The sequence below is a fragment of the Micropterus salmoides genome, unplaced genomic scaffold, assembly GCF_014851395.1.
Source record: "Micropterus salmoides isolate LMB-PRFRI ecotype aquatic unplaced genomic scaffold, ASM1485139v1 Ms_hic_scaffold_4, whole genome shotgun sequence".
Classification (NCBI taxonomy): domain Eukaryota; kingdom Metazoa; phylum Chordata; class Actinopteri; order Centrarchiformes; family Centrarchidae; genus Micropterus; species Micropterus salmoides.
This window is the reverse complement of record NW_024043372.1, coordinates 25,016,473-25,036,299: the sequence shown is the minus strand read 5'-3', so window position 1 is coordinate 25,036,299 and position 19,827 is coordinate 25,016,473. Positions and strand designations below refer to the sequence as shown.

Below are 19,827 nucleotides of genomic sequence, written 5' to 3'. Positions count from 1 at the left end.
TGCGAATAAATGCAATACCAGCATTAAAAGGCACCTGTACACTCGGAATAATACGACCACCCACCTCCCACATAAAAAAAGGGGAATCACTGTTTAGTTAAACCCACATCTGTCACATCTGTGCTCTCCATATAAGGCTTGTGTTGGCAAAACTGTGGGAACCCCCCCAGGTCTCTGCATAAAATATACCTCTTGAAGACGCAGAGGGTTAATTTCAAGCCCCCACGCCACCACCACCCACATCTCCAATTTGAAAGCCGCCTCTCTACCGGGAGAGGAAGGATCTTTTTCGGTCAGATGGCGTGCTGCAGTCCGCCCCCGTCATTCTCCAGCCCACACAGACAGGGCAGCCAGCAACCAATACGGTGCGCCGGAGGAGGATTTCTGCCAGTGATTTCAGACGAGGTACGATACGCAAAGGGGATTTACTACGCCAATCTGAGCCGGGGAAGCTTTCGGCCATAGGCAACAGGGTAAGACGCGGATAGGATAACAACTGCGATGTGTCTTTGAGCAGGGTGTTTCTGCGAACATCTGGCCTCCATCCATGGTTTTATCTGGAGACAATAATCCAAGTGTGTCTAGTTTAGTCTAAATGTAACGTGCGTTTGTCTCATTGTTCAGCCGAAATTAGTTTTTATTTCTTAAGCAGTTTCACTCCGGGACTACCGACCTGTGACAGCGGTGGTGGAGGAGAGACACCTTTCCGTAATCACGCCGGTCTGCTCTGTGCATACCCGTCTACCTGACCTGAAGAAGGTAAGAGAGGTTCAGTAGTGCGTTACTACGTAAACTTTATTTATAGGCTATAGCACATATTTTAAACACAGGTTACAAAGTGCATCAAGCACAAACACAAAAGCGCATAGAGGAGAAAAACATTCAAGATGCGGACAAACACAACGCACATACGAGCACAGGAAGCCTACAGCAACCAGACACCACACAGAGCACACCCATGGGGTTATAGAAAGGCCAACCTAAGTGAGTTTTTTAATGTTGCTCGACAGCAAGAGAGCAGTCCCCAACAGGTTTTTATGCAAACAACAATGAAAAACATGTTAAAAAGGTGAAAACAGTTCTTATATGGAGGAAACTTTAATGCTCCTCCGCGTGCGTTTAAACTTCCTACATTCATTTGCTTTTTTATTTATGCTTCATCAAGATAGAAGAATTTGGAGCAGGTAAACCTAGTCCAGGTGGCAACATCTTTATTTAAATAAGTAACTTGTAGAGGATTTCTCCACCTGCAGGTTCATGTCTTCTTTCCTTTCCTAAACTTTCCAGTGCTGTGTGCCATGTCTCTGCCACGCACACTTGGGGAGTTGCAGCTCTATCGGGTGCTGCAGAGGGCCAACCTGCTGGCCTATTATGAAACCTTCATCCAGCAGGGTGGTGACGACGTGCAGCAGCTCTGTGAGGCAGCAGAGGAGGAGTTCCTTGAGATCATGGCACTAGTTGGCATGGCCACCAAGCCGCTGCATGTGCGTAGGCTCCAGAAGGCCCTCCGAGACTGGGCTGCGAACCCTGCCCTTTTCAGCCAGCCCGTTTCTAATGTTCCTCTCGGGGGCATCCCACTATTCAAAGTGGACGGGACAGGCACTAGTGGACCAGCAGGCGGGCCCAGGAAGTCTGTGAGCAATGGACAGCCGGGGTCTCCGTGTGAAAGGGAGGACCGGACGTGTCTTACTCCAATGCACAGTGGGAGTCCGAGAAGCCCTTGCTCCCAGGCCTCCCCACAGCCACCAGACACACACTACAGGGAAAAACTGTCACCCATGGACCCACACTGGCTCACCCCAGAGCCTGATGGAAACTGCACTTTGGCTTCTGCATCTGGAATAGAGGAGGAGCCGCCCAGCCCGCCGCTGCTGTCAACATGTCCTCCAGGACCCTCCACGTCCCCGAGCCCTTCTGCTTCTTTTACCCCGTCTGCCCTGTCAGCCTGGCCTGGAGGACAGCTGGATGGGGAGACAGCGAGGGCGGTGGTGGAGAGCGTGGACAGGCTCCTCAGGACCCTGCCCAGATCAGATCCTGCAGAGGTGAAGACCCTTCTTAGGATGAACAAGAAGATGGCAAAGACTGTGGGGCACATCTTCAAAATGGGGTCCCAGGATGTGAACAAAGAAGAAGAGATCCGGAAGTACAGTCTCATATACGGACGCTTTGACTCCAAGAGGAGAGAAGGGAAGCAGCTCACACATCACGAGGTAAAAGTGTGTTTCACATCATGTTTCATACCTATAACAATCTGCTAGGAAAAGTGAAGTGCACATTGTAAGCCAGAGGGCAGCTTTAATCAAGCATAAATATACATTTCAAACAAAGTATGCAATTTCTCTAGTGTCATGTCCACAGTGTCAGTCCATGCTTCACTGAGTGCTTTCTCTCCTCAGTTGATCATCAATGAAGCTGCAGCTCAGTTCTGTATGCGCGACAATGCCCTTTTGCTGAGACGGGTGGAACTATTTTCTTTGGCTCGGCAGGTGGCGAGAAAATGCGCCTACACCTCCACACTAAAGCATGCAAGGTAGGGGCGCTGCCCATACAAAAGAGTGATCTGTTCACCAGCAACCAATGAACCAACATACCTCACACCTGCTGTGCTCCTCTTTTTCGAGGAAAACAATCTGCTGGAGAATAAGGAGCGTAGTTTTAATGTTTAAACTCTTCCACAGCATCACGGCAGAGGATCTTCTTATGATTAACCACAAGGGAAATACATGTTAATGAAATCTTTTCATAGCTGAAAGAAACACTTAGTGTTTTTAGCATATTCTACATGTACCGCATGTTTTATGTGAGTCATTTTCCCACCACTTCATTCCATTTCACAATGAACCTGGTTCAGATCACAGTGGGAATTAAACTCCAACCTCTGTAGTGTTAGTATAATGAGCTAACACTGGAGCCACACAGGAATACACAAATCCCCCATGTGTTTGCTAACTTAATATTTTCATTATGAAGGCAAACACCAGTAGTGTTTTGAACAAAATGCCCCTCATAATGAGTTTATTGCAGAATAACAACAAAGCATAAGCCATTACTAAATATTGATAAACATAGTTATTACAGTATATATAATAATATATAATGTGTTGAATGTCCTTGTTTAACAGTGTCTTCATTACAGATAGTATTTAACGTTTTTTTTATATTTATATTTATGACTATAAAGTTTTTGAAGTCATATGAAAAAATTACATAATCAAACAATAAAAAAAAAAGACCAAATACATGTCATACAATACAATGCTATATATTTACAATAGGCGCCCTCATCCAAAAGGTTATTTGCATGCAAATAATTCAGATGAATACATGGTTAGTTAATAGTTAATAGACAGTTATAGTTACAATTATGTTCCAGCTCATTTCACAAGTTGAATAAAAATTGTATTCAGTGTGACTCCTTGTCTCTTGTTACATGATGTGAAAAAACATTGGCTCAATTTGACTAAAGAAAGTCAAGGTCCATTAACAGCTTATTATTTCCTTGCCTTTAACCTCCATCTGCTGAGGTTGACCTTGTAGCAGAAAGCTCTGCAAAAATAAAAAACACTCTTTTTTATCAAATGACTTGTTTCCAACGTCAAGAATGAACTTTCATGTTCAACTGGCTCAAATGTTTTCCTCCTGCAGGACAAGTGCAGATGAGAGCATCGTACTGTCCCACAAGAGAGCGAGGCACGAGGTGAGTTTTCAGAGCAGCACTGCTACCAGTTTACAACCTTCAGAGTGACTTCTTATAGATGAATGTGGGATTCTAACACGCTATGCTGTGTGCAAATTGTAGCCACGGTTCAGGTCTCTTGTCAGTAACTTGCAGTGGTTCATCAGCACTAAACTGACAGTGTGTGTTTTAGGTAATTGTGCCTGAGAGTGTGTCATCACTCCTCGGAGTGGAGTGCTCAGAGGGCTTCACCCAGAGGGCCGATGATGACAGCTTATCTGCGGAAAGCCTCGACAGTGTGTCACATGGTAAAGACTTCAGATCTTTGTCAGAATAAGATGTGTTATTTTGCAGTAGATAATCGCCTTCTACTCCAGACAGTCTTCCTGCCTGTTTCTCTAAGAGCTTAGCGTTTGAAGACAGCATTTACACCCAAATCTGTCTGTCCTGTTAGACATTGGCTCACAGTGCAACCAGTCTCCATCCCCACGTCCCCACACTGACACCTCCAACCCTAACAACTGGAGTCGCCACCTCATACAGCAAACGCTAATGGATGAAGGGCTGCGATTGGCTCGGATGGTGTCACATGACCGGGCTGGCAAGATCAACCTAGGGTCAGAAGGAACTCACTCTACAGGTGACCTTTCAAATAATGGCTTAACAATATTAAGATGTGCTTAATAATGGAATAAAAGCGCTGCAATGTTTGCTTAACTTTGTTTGGGTTAAAAGGAGTGGTTGGACATTTTGGGAAATACTCTTGTTCTCAATGATGATAAGATTGATACCACTCTCATATAGTAAATATGAGGCTATAGCCAGCGGCCGGTTAGCTTAGCATAGCTCAGACTGGAGACAGAGGGAAAATGCGAGTGTAGCTCTGTCCAAAGGTAACAAATCAGCACCTACCAGCACCTTTATAACTGCAAGACAAACTGCAATGAATCACAATTTGCTATTTCACACAGGGTTATGTGCTGAACCAATTTTTGGCTGGAAGCAGTTTTACGCTTCAGTTATTGTAGAGATTAAACAAACAAGATCTAACATGTTAATTAGTGAGCTTTAGAGGAGGTGGTAGGTGGACATTGTTACCTTTGCACAGAGCTGTTTCCAGTCTTTATACTAAGCTAAGACACCCAGCTGCTGGCGTTATCTTCATATTTAACGCATAGACCTGAGAGTGGGATCAATCCTCTCATCTAACTCTTGGCAAAAAAGCGAATAAGCATATTTCTTTAAAACATCAAACTATTTCTTAAAGTTAAAAGAGAGCAAATTGATGTTGGGATTGGGTTGAAAATGACAGACAGAGACTCCCTAAACTAACAATGAATATTTTATAGCTCTAGAGCTTGAACTCTAGTGAGTCACACAATCTCTCTGAGGTGACGCCTCCCACCAGGCACAGCTGAACTTCACCAGACTGTAAATTAGAGAGGATAGAAGTTACAAGGGGAAACAGAAGGAGGTGGGGAGCGATATATAGAGAGAGGAAAAGAGTGAGAGAAGGAGGGGAGAGAAGGGGGGTGGGGGGGGTGGGGGGGGGTGGGGGGTTACACTGTTACAGCACTTCCTTAATACCCTGTTACTGTAGAATTTTTATGATGCATCACAGCTTCTCTCAAGAAAAAAGCAAGTGATCTGGGCAAGTTAGTCGTTCTGGGCTGTGATAGCCAGTTGAAGAGATGAAGCGAGGAGAAAGAAGCCAGCAAAGACATGAGGGGGCGGGGGAAGGATAGGAAGTACTCTGTGGGCGGCAGAATCAGACCCCCCCCTTTCAGCAGCGACTGACGTCAGAGTGTGTTAGGTGCGTGGGCTGAAGGGCGGGATGGATGGGGCGTGGGGGCGAGGGAGTGGGAGGTAATTGGAGGGGCGTTGCATTGACTCACCAAGCGACAGTGTACAAAAATAAAACCTGTGGGCAGGGAAATGGCACAGTCTTTTTTATACATCTTCTCCCTCTACCAAAAGGACTGCGGAAACAACAAAAAATGACATATGTTTCATCTCTGACGTCGATCTCCTTCACTTTTGTCTAATTTTTTTCCCTCTCTCTCTCTCACTCATCCAAGTTTCCTTCGTCTGCCTTTTCATTAATCAGAGCTTTCTCTCACTTCCTTTCCACGTCACTGCCATAACTTATCTTCCGTTGTCGGGCCATGTAGTCAGGATGTCATTTCTCATACGTCATTTTAATGTTTAAACCGTGAATTCGAAATCCTCCATCTGATAAATCTACCCACCTGTATTTTTCCATGTATGCTACAGAAAGTGTGCTATTACATTTTTGTGTTATCACAAATTCTTCAGAAGTTATTATATTTCTACATGCTGTTAAAACACACAGGCACTGACGGTTTCTTAATGAGCAAATAAATCAATGGTGAATAAATGAATCATACTTTTAGTGATACTCACATTTATAACCTCTCTTGCAAGCTAATGAATGCACATCAGAGGTTATTGTTTCTATACAAATACACAATGTACATTTACATTACACGTCTTTATCACCAGCCCAAAACTAATTCAACTTGTAATACTGGAGACTTTTTATTATATCAACAGCCTGGGTTGGTCATATAAACCAAGATGATTTCACTCCATGTGGGAGGGTTTCTTGCTGAATTCCCCAAACTATTATTCAAAGGTTTTAAAACACTGGTTGCATCTAGATTACTGTGACTCTCTTAGCTTATATTCATCCTTTGCCTCAGTATTATTATAACTGTCTGTCTGGTCTTTGTACTGTACATCTGACATTCAAATGTTAAAAGAGGAGCACCAAATCAAAAGTGTTTGAAACACATAAAGCTAGACGTGATATATTTTCCTGTGATTTTCCAGTTGATTGACAGCTCAGAGTAGATTTTAGGGTGTTACAGACAGATCCATTCGTGACCTGAAAACCACTTGCTTCATGTGCACATGTAGGAAGCTTTTTCAACTGTTCATGCAACTATTGCTGATACTGAGCGTAAGTAAAGACCTCTGCTTCTGTGTCTATCTCTATAACTGGTGACCCACTGCAGAAAAGGAGCTATTAAGGAATATTCATCCTGTCAGTCCTTTTGAAGTGTAAAGTGACTACTAAATCATCATATCTCATCTTAAACTTTACTTTTGCCCACAGACCTTGACAGCAAAGTGGACAGGCGGAGCTCGATAACAGCGTGCAGGAGCAGTAGTCCTTGCATCACCAAAGACGAATCTAATCACCGCGGGAAATGAAAATGCTCCGGCGGCTGTCCGGGAACTCCTTCTCAAGCCTGCCACTGAAGTCTGCGTCTGCTATACAGGCTGTTGCTGAGCATCACTGACATCTGATGAGGAGACGACTCTTACCGACTTCAAAATCAGTACAGTGGATGTAAGAATCTACCAGTGACCGAACCTGCAGTGACTTCTAAAAAGTTCGAAATGTTCTGTTTTGACTTTATACTGAGTAAATATGTAGGGGAGACACTTTGTTTTTTAAGTACATGGACTACACGTCCTGCAGATTTTAGCGGATGATGGCAGAAATGAACTGATTTTATCAGGAAAATCCTGATATTTTGTTAAATTAATACCATTTTTGTGAGAGGTGATGTGTGTTGAACGTGCCAAATGAAATAGGCTCTACACAGCAGGGGGCAGTGCAACTTTGGAAAAAAACTCTTAAATTACTCCAGTAACATATTGTAGTTATGTAAAGGAAATGTGGATTCGTATGGAGACTGATAACATTCTCAGCAGCTCCTCACCCTCAGGAAACAGATGGACATTGATGGTTTTTGGAGTCAGTGAGTTAGATATTCTTTATGATTCAAAGATGAGGATAAATAAAGTCCATGAAGGTAGGTTAGTTTTAAGGAAAAAAAGGAGCGTTTGTGGCATTTGTTGATCTAGATTTCATACACACAAACACCACCATCAGGTTCAGAGGCCTTTTGTTCCTTGCTGCATCATCTCGTCTCACCCATGAGATCTGAACAAGCATGCTAAGGTTTATGAGATATAAAGCCATGGGTCTCCATCATCCACATCTTTCTGTAATAATGTTTTGCACAAGCTACTGATATGGTGTTTGTAAGAGATAATACTTCAGGCTTGTGTTTGAGGCATTTCATTATTTTTCGGTGTGGGAAAATGTACTCAGAACACTGATGCTTTATTGATTTCCAGTCAAAAGCTAATTTTTCAGTGGCCTCTCTCGAAAGCGAAATCAGGGTCGGCTACAGTGTCTTGCTCTAGGGCCCTTCAGCAGGGAGGCTGTCATCAGATGCTCTTCTCTCTCATCATTACTTTAATCTCTTTTCCCATAGGCACCATTGTACAGCCTTTGAAGAAACTGCATTCAGAACTATGTTGCAAGATTTAGAGAATTGAAAAACATTTAACATGGCATTTTCAGAAAATGTGGTGACTAGTGTAGATTTTTGATGAGATTTTATTTAGGTGTAGCAAAGACTTAGAATATGGCAGTGTGTTTTGGGGGTGATTTCTGTAGTCTTAGATATTAACTAGGTGAACCTTATGTCAGTTTCCCTTTTTAAAAACTTTTGTTCTTTTGAGACTTAAAGTAAATTGGGGTTAGTAATATTTTTTTTACTTTATGAGCTTCAGAAAAAGAAAAAACACATGCAGAGGTTTACAGATAGAAACCTCATGATGGTGCTTGACTCTTGATACAGCAGCTCCAAGTTACGTCAGACCATGTGGCCCTGTTTTAAATTGTTAAAATGTATTCAGATTTCATGTCATGACAAGGCTCATGTTGATAATGATTATAAACGCAAGGATTTTTGTATACTCAGTCTCAGAGTACGTCAGTGAGGTGGCTTTCAGTGCATCAGTTACACCTGCCTGTTTCTTGAGCATTAGTAACCTCCTCAGTTTATTATGTTGCGAACAGATTATTTATTTTGTTACATCTCAATAAATGTTATTTTATTGCTTAAAGCCACAGCATGTTGCATTGTTTTCCACAAAGAATCGTTTCTTTCTTGGCAGTTCTGATGTGTGGAAGAGGCCGCAGGAGCTGCGTCACACAGCCAGCAACACCTCTGCTGTCGTCTTGTTTGTTGCACTGACGCTTTGCACCGAGCCTCAATGACTCACCTGTACCAGCGATGTCATCAGCGCTCATCCACACATACCCTCCCTCGCTTGATTTTCAGACAGACACCAGAGAGGATAAAGATGCACAATAAAGAACCTCAGGCAACCTCAAGGAATTCAGATATAGGATTTCAAAACCACAAATGAATGTTTGTTTCACTGTATTGTATGTGTAACTCAAAATCATGAAGGTCAGCGTACAATGGATTGAAAGTTAAAATTAAGTATTGCTATTATGAGACATACGAGTGGCTTTAAGGATGGCAACGATGGTCTGTCAGCTGATAAGACAGTAGGTGAACCACTTGGGTCCAGACTGAAATACCTCTTTTACATACATTCATGGTCTCCAGGTGATGAATCAGACTGACTTTGGTAATACTTGCTAATATACTCGAATCTAGCGCTACCATGTGGTTGATATTTTTTGTTTTTATTGAAATAGCTTAACATCCACACAATGGATTGCCACTCATGGTCCCCAGGGGATCACTTGTACAAAATAAATTGGTCAACCAATGCTTTGGTTCATGACCAAATGCCTCTAAAGTTAATGCCATTACTGTTTATATAATTAGTTGCCTTCCGTATTTTAATTATACAAGAGCAATTATCTCCAAATTGGTTTTCTTTACTGTGTTTATGAGAGCCACAGTCAGTGTGGTAACAGATGAACGGGAGTTGTCATCATGAATCAGCTGTCAACACCACTAATTAGGGAGTTAAATCTTTGGGTCTATTCTTAGCCCCTGCTCTTTCTTCAGTAACACAGAGCTGAGCAGCTGACAGCTGATCAATCTAATGCTTCACTGCAAACATTTAAAAAGCAGCACGATGGATACTGATTAAATTAGGAAGTCAGTTTGTCTTGTCTGTAAGATTTTTTAAATATATTTAATAATATATTTTCACCCAGATGAACATTCAAATTTATCTACAACATGTAAATGTGGGCAGTGATTACCAGGACATGTCACAAAGCTAAGACAGTGTCTGCAAATTGTATGTTGTTGTGCACATTCCAAAAAGCTAGTAAGGAAATGTTTTTAATTTTATAGACATAATCAGATTTAATTCATTAATATTGTTATCCAAGCTTGATCCTTTAAATTGTGCCATATTTAAAGCAGAAGTAACTCTGTTCACAGTGAAATGCAGGGATCAGCCAAGACCCACAGTGTCATGATCATCATTCATTCAGAAATAGATTAGAGAGAATAGATTTTCTTTATAACATACAGCATTAACACTAAATGTGCTGACATTTGCATCTAAAACCAAGGCAAACAGAGTTAGAGTTACATAAAGGTTTAATATTCACTGGTCAGTTACCCATTTCATAACAAGTTACCAACAACAACAAGATGAGACAGGAATGATGTTACAGGCACGGCACTTGATGCTCCGCCAAAAAGTTACCTATTTCAGTTTTAACAATTATCTTTATTTTTATCTTTCCAAGCAGTTACTTAAGATCATAAACACAACATTGTGTCTCACTGCGCATAACTAGCATTATTAGCCATCTTATTAATTAATCGATAGCACACAACAGGTCCACCCAAATAAATGCGGCAGAGGATTTTTGTCCTTCTGGCCCTAGAAATAAAACTAGATTGAAAGATAATTTGTTTTAACATCACAAATTACCTTATTTATTTTAAAGATTTATTCCCCATAAACATAGTTTTATATTAGTGCCGTGCAGTCCATCAGGTTCTTGCTCTTCAAACATGTGTTCTCTATTGATCTCATATTGCGGTGTTTTTGTTGTCCGGGACTTATAGTCACCAACATACAAATACAATACAAAAATATTGTATTTCCTGGTAGTATCATGGGCTACATTAAAGCATCTGGGTAGGCTCACGATCAGTGTGCATGAAGCAAATATGTAGTGGTTGAAAGTTGAAACTAAAAATATAATGGAGACTATATGGACAATAATTCATGTTAATGTGAAGCAGCTAGTAGTTATCTGAACAACAAAACATTATCTAGTAGTATCTGGCCATGTATATAGCTTCTGTGTAATTTGCTCTTTCTGAGCCTGAGGTTGGGTTAGGTTAACAATGCTTTCTACTGAGGAAATGCTCCCTCTGAATGTTTCCAAATATCAAGTAAACTGTCTTATAACCTGCATGTGAATACATAACCCATATGTGAGGAGGAAAGCATGGATCAGTAGTTTAGGTGACGTGGGTGCAAAGATGTCGTAGGAACTCTCCTCTGGTGGTTGTGTCTCCAGGGAAAACCGCCTGGCAGAATTCACAAACATGAGACTGCAGCGCCACGTCTGATATCAGCAATCCACCTGGCTGACTCGGGAAGTCACTGACCAGGGAGGGACTGGCTGCCGCAGACATCTGACACAAACAGAGAGGACAAGACAAAGTGTTTTTTGAGCAACAACATGGAAATGTCCAAGGACAGACTGGAGACCCCCTGGCCACAGGTGGGCTTTTTTGTCTAGTAAAAACACCTACCCTCACTGTGTGCATTGTCCTGTCTCCACCATGATTATCTGCTTGCAACAGATTTTTTGAGGCATTGGCAGAAGCCCCTTGCCACCGCGAGGAGTCCTGACTTAACAGGGGTCCGACCTTTTGCTCCAACTTCCCATCTTCCTTTCTCTGATGAGGCACTTCCACACAGAGCTTGGACATATCTTTGGTGAGGAGATCAGAGAAAGTCCCCACATTTCCAGAGAGACAGTCAAGCTGTGCTGCAGGGTTCTGTCCTGTGGCTGTTAGTTGTTGAGGCTTTTCATGGAGATAGAAAGGGATTTCTTGGGTACACTGGACAGGGATGGACATCATATCACTCAGCTCTCCATTTGGAACGATAGCACCTGCAGGTAGAGAGTTTTAGAAGTGAATCATGACTGACACATATTTCATATTTATGAGCATTGGAATTACAATAGGTTTTATATGGACCTTGCTGTTTCTGCAGAGTTGTTGTGAGTTGATGTAACAGAGCTGCCTGTCTCAGGCAAAGTGACCTCAGTTGTAGAAACTGCTGGTACAGTTCACTGTACGCTTGCTCCATCTCACCACCTCGGGGACCTGCAGCCGGTAAACAGTTAATTACACCAAGCTGTACAGCACACTAATATAATATACACGCAGTATATACAGAAGGGTGCTATATTAGAAACAACACTAAGAGTCTTCAGTCATGCTAGTGGCTCTGTGAGGTTTTACTCAGGCAAACCAGTGCTGGAGAGCTAAATGCTAATGTCAGCATGCTCAAAATGACACACTGAACACAGTCATCATCAACCGCTTATTCTGTGTACAGGGTCGTGGGGGGCTGGAGCCCATCCCAGCTGACAATGGGCGAAAGGCAGGGTACACCCTGGCCAGGTCACCAGTCCATCGCAGGGCCGACACATATACAAACAACCACTCACACCAGGGCAATTTAGACTCATCAGTTAACCTAGCCGGCATGTCTTTGGACAGTGGGAGAGAAACCACGCAGACACAAGGACAACATGCAAACTTGCAAATTCTACACAGAAAGGCCTTGGATGACCAAGGTTCAAACCCAAGACCTTCTTGTTGTGAGGCAACAGTGCTAACCACTGCACCACCATGCCGTCCACTCAAAATGACAATGCTAAGGAAATATTTTCCATCTTCAATTTAGCCTGTTAGCATGTTTGGTAGGTAGCACTAAACACAAAGTACAGCTGAGGCTGATATAAATGTAATTTGCAGGTTATTTGCTCATAAAACCATGGACAAATTTATATTTTGACCTGATGATGGTGCTAGATTTAAAGTTAAGGGATCATCAAAGTTATAAGAGTTTATCTTCTAGGGACATTTCTGATTTCTTTGGGAAAAGTTCCATCCACATTTTTTTATAACTATCTCGGTATTCAGATATACTTTCTATTTATTTAATTTCCCGACCTGTCTAAAGGCTTATTCACACTGCAGGGAATGCAAATCTTGGGAAGAAATGCTGAAGCCTTTATTTAATTATTCTTCTGTTGACCTGTAAGTAGTCAAATTCAAACATACTGAGTCAAAAAATACTGGAATCAACTTGTTAACTACCCACCACATGTATATTCTTTTACTGTAGTACATAAATACATGGACATAGAACCTGTCAGGATTGTCCCTGCATGCAAACAAAAAGGTTTTAAATATCAAATCATTATCTTTACTTCTAGTGAAAATGCCAAAAGGCAAGTTAAATTTTCTTTGTCTTAAGATGATTTTAAACTCCTACTTGTAACATCCACTGCAGTGTCTTGTATTTCAGTAGTGATTTACTGACCCCTTATAAGCTCATCTGCCGCTTCTCCAACAATTCAGGACTCCTCGTCATTTCTTACAGCTGCCTTCAGGGTTTTCTCCTGTCGAGCCGCCTCCATGTCGAAGATGCTTCCTGATATTGTAAACGAATGAGACACTGTCTCAGTACATAAATCCAGACTCAAAGTACATTTCCAGAGCACAACAACAACAAATTTGTGATGGTGAAATTCACTTTTCAGGTGACGTATGACGAGTCTGTTTCTTCGCAGGTAGGCTAACGAAAATTATGCTTTACTCATGTAACAATACATGTGCTGTGTTGGAAATGGTTAACATAACATAAGGAAGTAGATTTTGAAAATAGGGAAATGAAACCCCTTTAGTATAAAAGGGAACCTTGCCACCACTCAGTTGGACTGTTAACTGAGTCTGCAGAGTATTTTTAGCATAGTCAAAAGAGGAAAGAGTCAGGCTCTATGTAATGTAAAAGAAGAACAGCACTGTACTGTACTGTTGTTGAAGATTTGACACACTGTTCCACAGTGTCTCTTTAATTGGGTTTGGCTGCTTATATGATTTTCTTCACCAGGTTTCAGTGATTTGAGATCGGTTGTGGCAGACGTAAATGTTAAAGGAAGACAGAAGATAGATGGGAAGAAAGAAGAAGATGTTTCTTGTTTGCTATCCAATTTATCCGCACTGTGTCAATATTCCCAATAACTGGACAGCAACAGGAATTCTCTCCATAAAATTTGTGTGTGTGTGTGTGTGTGGCTGCACCCTAACACATCAGCACTGCTACTTTATATATATGAACAGTATAATACGGATATTATAAAACATGTAAATTGTATATTAAATGCATAATGCCTCTCCATCAGTAGTGGGAGAAGCATAAGTGCATAAGTCTAGACCCGCTCTAAAAGTGCAATGAGATCTCTTCTGTTATGAATTAGTGCTAAATTTATAATACATACATTTAATTGAATTTATTTAAGTAAAAGAAGCAATAATGTAAAAAGTCCTACATGCCTACTAATATAACCTGTATTAGGAGTGAAATTCAAAATTATGTCATCATTATGTAGGAGAATGACCCTAATTAATGTTAGATTATATAGTATTGAAATCCTTCTTAAGTATAGTACTACATTAAGAGTAAATGTAATTATGTTTTATTCTAGCACTGCTCACCAGTGGTGGAAGAAGTAGAGCTTTTACTTAAGTAAAAGTAGCAAGTATTGGAAGCAAACTGTACTAAATGTATCAAAAGTAAAACTACTAATTCATGGTACCATTCAGAGTTCACTTTTATTTATTATTTATACATTACTGGAATATAACTAGACACAATAAGGTGTAAGAAGAATTTCAGTGTTGTCAGATGAGGCTATTTTAAGAACTTTATATACTTTTTTAAACAATGCATCATCTTTCATAAACTAATCTTAATCTGAAATGTAACTACTAACTATAGCTGTAAAATTAATGTAGTGGAGAAAGTACCACAGATATGTACTCAAGTTCAGCACTTAAGTGAAAGTTTCTTACATTCCACCACTGCTGGTCAACATATTCATGTTTTGTGTGTTCCAGTGTCTTTCATCACATGTGCCCTGTTACTGTCAATCCTGATACTGTGTGTGTAAAGTGAACATGTTTGCAGCAAATGTGTTTCATTCTTGTCGCCCACAAAATGTATGATAATCCCTGCCTTCTTCTCCAGTATTACTTTACAGATCGGCCTATAAGGAAATGTCTTTTTGGTTTAATGACTCCCCCCTCCCCAACACACGCGGGTGTGTTACATTCTTTCACTTATTTTTGTTGTTTGTTAATATAGCCTATGTTTGAACAGCAGTAGAGAATCAGCTTCAAAACGTTTACCTTGCTGGCCTTTATCCGACATGAATCATATGTGATTTGCCCTGTAATGTGTCACACTTCTTTGCTGCAGTTTCGCTGGAAAACGCGGAACTCAACCCGAGTTCGATTGATTTGAGTTGATTTCCTTTTCTGTAGCTGTAAGAACTTAAATCATGTGAGGATAGTTTCACCCGTGAAGCAGATTTAAAAATAAAGTTTACTTACACTCAGAGTGACCAATCATTCCCAGCAGGAAGCGCAGACCAGCTGCTGACGAAGCAGAACCTTCTCCTGGTCCGATTGGACAGAATCCGCATTGTTCAGCGATGACGTCACTACCTCGCCCTACAGCCTACAGCACGAACTCACCTGTTTCAAACCCAGAGACACCTGCCAAAATAACTTAATAATATTTTTAAGGCTGCCTTCAAACTAAAAGCACCAATCTGGACGAACGTCTCATATTTTATTGCAGTCGTTCCAGTTAGCCGTTCAGTGTTTATAAATTAAAGAGAGACCTCATTTAATTATAATAATTCAATAATTAGGAAGCTTCACACATTATACATCGGGCACACATACAACTATAATTCTGAGGACTTCAGTACTCACACAGTGTTTTACATGATGTCAGTAAACTGCTCACCTGCTCTCCGGTGGTACAGGTGGAAGATTTGCTATTAAACCTGCAAAAATGAATTATGTTGGCCAAAAGGGGGCAGTGCAACACACTGTAAACACAACACTGACATAGTACCATCTTATAAATGTGATATAGTGAATGTCTTAGCCAAAAGTTGCTTATTTAGGTCTACACATCCAGCAGACACAGAGCAACAATGCATCCTAATGGGGATGTGGATATGTGTAACATCTGTCATGGAAATCCATTCAATAGTTCATTTCATTTAAATACACCAATGTGAACCTCAAAGTGGTGCTGGAGGAAAAGAGTCAGGGGATCACCAAAGTGAGTAAGATTCATCCTCTGCGGAGCGTGAATGTCAGGACAGTGGGGACAGGTGTGTTGAGCCATTAAAAAATGTTTAGTCATGTTTAGTCCAATACCCTCAGGGAGTATTCACTGTGTGTGTGTGTGTGTGTGTGTGTGTGTGTGTGTGTGTGTGTGTGTGTGTGTGTGTGTGTTGTGTGTCATTTTGGGTGTTCAGTCATGTGTTGACTGTGACTGATATCGATTTAAAAATAGACCAACATTAAGGCAGCAGAGTCCCGTGGGTGGCAGACTACCTTTCATGCCATCCATCCACTTAGGAGGAGCAGCAGTTTTTGCTTTCAATGTCAGCCCCCGACAGCTGAGTTTATGTGTGTCCTTGTGATGTTAGAGGGGTGCCAGCTCTCCCTACTTCAGACTGGTTATGTAACTCTGAAACTGAGAGAGTCATGTCTTTGTCAAGTCGCTTCTTCTTCAAGAGGATCCATTTGTGTCGTTGCCTTCTTTTTGGCTGAGAAGTGTGTTGTTAAATGTTAATCATGTGCTTGCTGACCTCATAGTCTTGTTTTTTTCCCCACTGTACCTACATTTAAATACTAGCAGGACTGTATTAAGTATTTTATTGGCACCTGATGCACACATGTTACCCGCTATCTTGTTATATGTAATCTAAAGTCAATTCATGTGATCTAATTGGCAGATTAAAGGGACAGTTCACCATTTTGGGAAATGTAGTCCCCGCTAGTGGCCTGAAAACTTCATAGTGACAGTCCCAGTGTGTTTGTGTGCAGGTTGAAAAAGCAAAATATAATGTGAAAGGGTCAAATATAGAGCTGGCTGTTTCCCGTTTCCAGTGTTTATGCTAAGCTAATTGGCTGCCTGCTCCATATTTAGCGTACATGAGTGCGGTATCAATCTTGTCATCTAACTCTCTGCAAGAAAGCTAATTATTTACCAACTGCATGTTTATTTGCTTTATTGTCTGGTGCTTTTCATAAGCTGCCGGTCAAGGCAGGAACATTATCAATTTTATTTATATAGCCTAATATCACAGATCACAAATTTGCCTCATGGGGTTTTACAAATTGAACAATGTACAACACCCTGTAACCTTACCCCCTCGATTCAGATAAGGAGAAACTCCCAAAGAAAACCCTTTTAACAAGAGAGAAAGAGAGCTGAATAATACAAGATGGCTGTGAGAATGAGAATAAAACAATGTCAAAGAAAAACACATTAATCTGTGTTGTACCCTATACTGCAAACATACAAGCAAACATACTAGCCTGCGCTAGTATGTTTGCTGGTTTGGACCATGTGTTTGCTCTGACCTTGAACCCCTCCCTCCACACACACACACATACTCATGCACACGCACTACACCCTGTCCGCCAGCCCCCGTGATCTACCACCATCCTTTTGCACTTGATCCCTGTGTTGGGGCTGAATGGGGTTGAAGTGTGTATGTGAGTGCACGCGGAGGCTTTGCTGTGAATAACTTCCGGGCATGCAGCCAGGAACTGTCATCTGCCAGTGCAACACTATCCATCCTGTCAATCTTGTTTTATAATTGTAACGTTCTCATATTCTCTCCAGCTGAGCAGGGAGAAGTTTCCAACATAGTGAGACTCACACAAACAGACAAAGAATCTCATTTCTTTAATTGTTACCTGCCTCTTGTGAGTTTGCATCTTAAGTTGTTTGTAATATAAAACAGTCAATGATCTGTTTGCATCCACTTTTTCAGTCTCCTTTTACCTCTGTTGCTTCAAGCACCTTTTCCTGTCAGGTTTGCAGAAGTGATGTTCATCACTTCTATAAACAGGTACAATGTGAATGCATCAGACAACACACTCATTTTATTTTTGATGGCCAAGAAGCACAAATACAAGCAAAAGAAGTGCTGCTTTTTTTTTGGTTCCTTTTCCTTGAAATAAAATAGTGACTCAAGGCTCCAAACGACATAAAAGTGTAATCTTTTTTCAACTTCTCTGTTAATAGCAGCATAATTATAATTTTAAGGGTATTAACTTTGAAGCATGACATCCATCCTTCAAGTGCATCACTGAGTGGTCACTCAGTAAAGTTTGTAATACCCAAGGACACAAACAAGACCGCCACTAATTGTCCACAGAGCAGGTTTTCACCATCCCTTCCTTTCACCCACATCAGAACGATCATTCGGCCGGCTGGCCTTCAATTTATGAATTTAATCCTGCGAGGACTAAGAGTTTAAGATGTGGGTGTACAGTTATCACAGGGATGGCATGAGCAGTGACGTCTGCCAACTCATTTATCACTGGACTCTCTCTTAGTGAGAGAGCCCAGATCCAATTACAGTGGTTTCTATGGGCTCAACAATGGTCTGCTATAAATACACTCACAGAGGGTTTTCCACACTCAACAACACATCCACACACATGCTAGTACTTGGTGCACAAATATACAGTATGTATGACCATGGGAGACCCTATGATCATCACTGGAATGAAATTATCAGGCCAGCTTCTGTTAGATCTGCATATTTGTCTGTCTGAAGCATAGTGAGGGATTATGTTGTACGTTATGTGCACCTGTGTGTAGGTGTGTGTGCATAAAAAGGCATAGAACAAAGAAGAGCGGAGAAAGAAACACAGAAGCCCCCACCAAGCACTAAACAGCTTCACAAGTTATTTACAGCTCATGCCATCAATAAACGACAGGTGCACCATCTTCACAAACAAACCTATTAGCTTTGCTCCCGCTGGAACAATATCCTCTCCAGTAATCAGCCGCTCACATACACACACACACACACACACACACACACACAAACACAGACATTTCTCTGACAGAACAATATGTGAAGTTTTCATGTTACACATTATCTAATTACTGAATTCTTTGAAATGATGGTAAAGAAAAAGAATGAAAGGGATCACTTTGGTTCACCAAATGTGTTTTATTTAGCTGTCATGGTACATTTTATTCTGGCAACATATTCAGTTGTTAGCTGTTGTAAACAGTGGAGGTTGTCAAGTAAAGGTCCAAAATTTAAAATTTTACTAGAGTTAAAGTAGGTAAGAGTTAACAGCAAAATATATAGCCTACTTAAAGTATCAAAAGTAAAAGTTCCTATAAAGAGTGTCCTATATGTGTGTTAAATTATTATGCAGCATTTTAGTGGATTATTTTTAACCACGCTAGCAGCAATGCTCTATAGATGGCAATATCAGTCGACCAGCACTTTTGTCCAGACTGAAATATATAATAATAAACTATATTATATATAATAATAAAGACATTCATTGTCCTCAGAGTCCAGTTGTTCTAAAAGTTTTCCAATACCTTCTGACAAAATACCTGAAAAACTACTAACATTCCCATCAGACTCAGCTGTACTTTCAGTATATTGCTAATTAGCAAATGTTACCATGCTAACATGCTAAATTAAGATGGTGAACATAGTCAGTATTATACCTGCTAGACACCTGCATGTTACTATTGTCACTCTAAGTATATTAGCATGCTGAAATTAGCATTTGGGTCAAAGCACCACTGAAGTACAGCCTCACAGAGCTGTTAGCATGGCTGTACAGTCTTAGTGTTGTGACTGATGCATTTGCAGTAAATTCAAACAGTATTTTAATAGTGTATTTCACCGGAATTGTACTCAAGTACTGTACTTGAGTCAGTGTACTTCTACTGCATTTCCACACTGGTTAAAAAGATAAAATTGCCATGAAAACAGTTTGTACAAGCAAGTCCTGCACAGTTTGATGCACTGTAATTCAAAACATTTCACTGTATTGCACACTCTCAAAACTTTCCTGTATATTAAGAGAAGGTGTAGAAGCGAAGTGTAAAACATGGTGCTCGGCATTTTTGTGCAACAAATCAACATGACAAGCAAGTGAGCCACATAGAACATATAATGTCTTGTGCATGCAGGGTGTAAGGCTATTTTG

The 19,827-nt window shown here is 40.9% G+C and overlaps 2 protein-coding genes across 5 annotated transcripts; one reads left to right on the top strand and one right to left on the bottom strand.

Annotated features, from left to right (window-relative positions):
• Positions 1-241: 241 nt before the first annotated feature.
• nab2 (NGFI-A binding protein 2 (EGR1 binding protein 2)) lies at positions 242-9,647 on the top strand. Of its 3 annotated transcripts, none has more exons than XR_005441419.1 (8): positions 242-759; positions 1,288-2,210; positions 2,397-2,530; positions 3,646-3,697; positions 3,870-3,984; positions 4,131-4,316; positions 6,816-7,052; positions 8,678-9,647. XR_005441419.1 is itself a non-coding variant. In XM_038696510.1 (8 exons), the coding sequence occupies exons 3-8, from the start codon at positions 1,299-1,301 to the stop codon at positions 6,911-6,913; spliced, it is 1,497 nt and encodes a 498-aa protein (XP_038552438.1). In that variant the 5' UTR covers positions 242-473; positions 653-759; positions 1,288-1,298; the 3' UTR covers positions 6,914-8,626. The 3 variants fall into 3 exon arrangements, 2 of the variants coding, with proteins under 2 accessions (XP_038552438.1, XP_038552437.1); XM_038696510.1 differs by lacking the exon at positions 8,678-9,647 and having other exon boundaries at positions 242-473; positions 653-759; positions 6,816-8,626; XM_038696509.1 differs by lacking the exon at positions 8,678-9,647 and having other exon boundaries at positions 6,816-8,626.
• A 179-nt stretch (positions 9,648-9,826) lies between these two features.
• zgc:113184 (uncharacterized protein LOC553745 homolog) lies at positions 9,827-15,244 on the bottom strand. 2 transcript variants are annotated; one of them, XM_038696524.1, is made up of 5 exons: positions 15,154-15,244; positions 13,082-13,192; positions 11,725-11,853; positions 11,272-11,636; positions 9,827-11,151 (listed from the first exon to the last, which is right to left on the bottom strand). In XM_038696524.1, the coding sequence occupies exons 3-5, from the start codon at positions 11,834-11,836 to the stop codon at positions 10,975-10,977; spliced, it is 654 nt and encodes a 217-aa protein (XP_038552452.1). In that variant the 5' UTR covers positions 11,837-11,853; positions 13,082-13,192; positions 15,154-15,244; the 3' UTR covers positions 9,827-10,974. The 2 variants fall into 2 exon arrangements, with proteins under 2 accessions (XP_038552452.1, XP_038552453.1); XM_038696525.1 differs by lacking the exon at positions 15,154-15,244 and adding an exon at positions 14,950-15,106.
• Between the last annotated feature and the right edge of the window lie 4,583 nt (positions 15,245-19,827).

Bases quoted from the DNA above. Each gene is read 5' to 3' on its own strand.
- nab2 (XM_038696510.1), top strand. From the start codon at position 1,299: ATGTCTCTGCCACGCACACTTGGGGAGTTGCAGCTCTATCGGGTGCTG. The intron at 2,211-2,396 runs GTAAAAGTGTGT...TTCTCTCCTCAG, and splicing joins AGCAGCTCACACATCACGAG to TTGATCATCAATGAAGCTGC. The intron at 2,531-3,645 runs GTAGGGGCGCTG...TTCCTCCTGCAG, and splicing joins TCCACACTAAAGCATGCAAG to GACAAGTGCAGATGAGAGCA.
- zgc:113184 (XM_038696524.1), bottom strand. From the start codon at position 11,836: ATGGAGCAAGCGTACAGTGAACTGTACCAGCAGTTTCTACAACTGAGG. The intron at 11,637-11,724 runs GTCCATATAAAA...CTCTACCTGCAG, and splicing joins AACTCTGCAGAAACAGCAAG to GTGCTATCGTTCCAAATGGA. The intron at 11,152-11,271 runs GTAGGTGTTTTT...TGTTTGTGTCAG, and splicing joins GGACAATGCACACAGTGAGG to ATGTCTGCGGCAGCCAGTCC.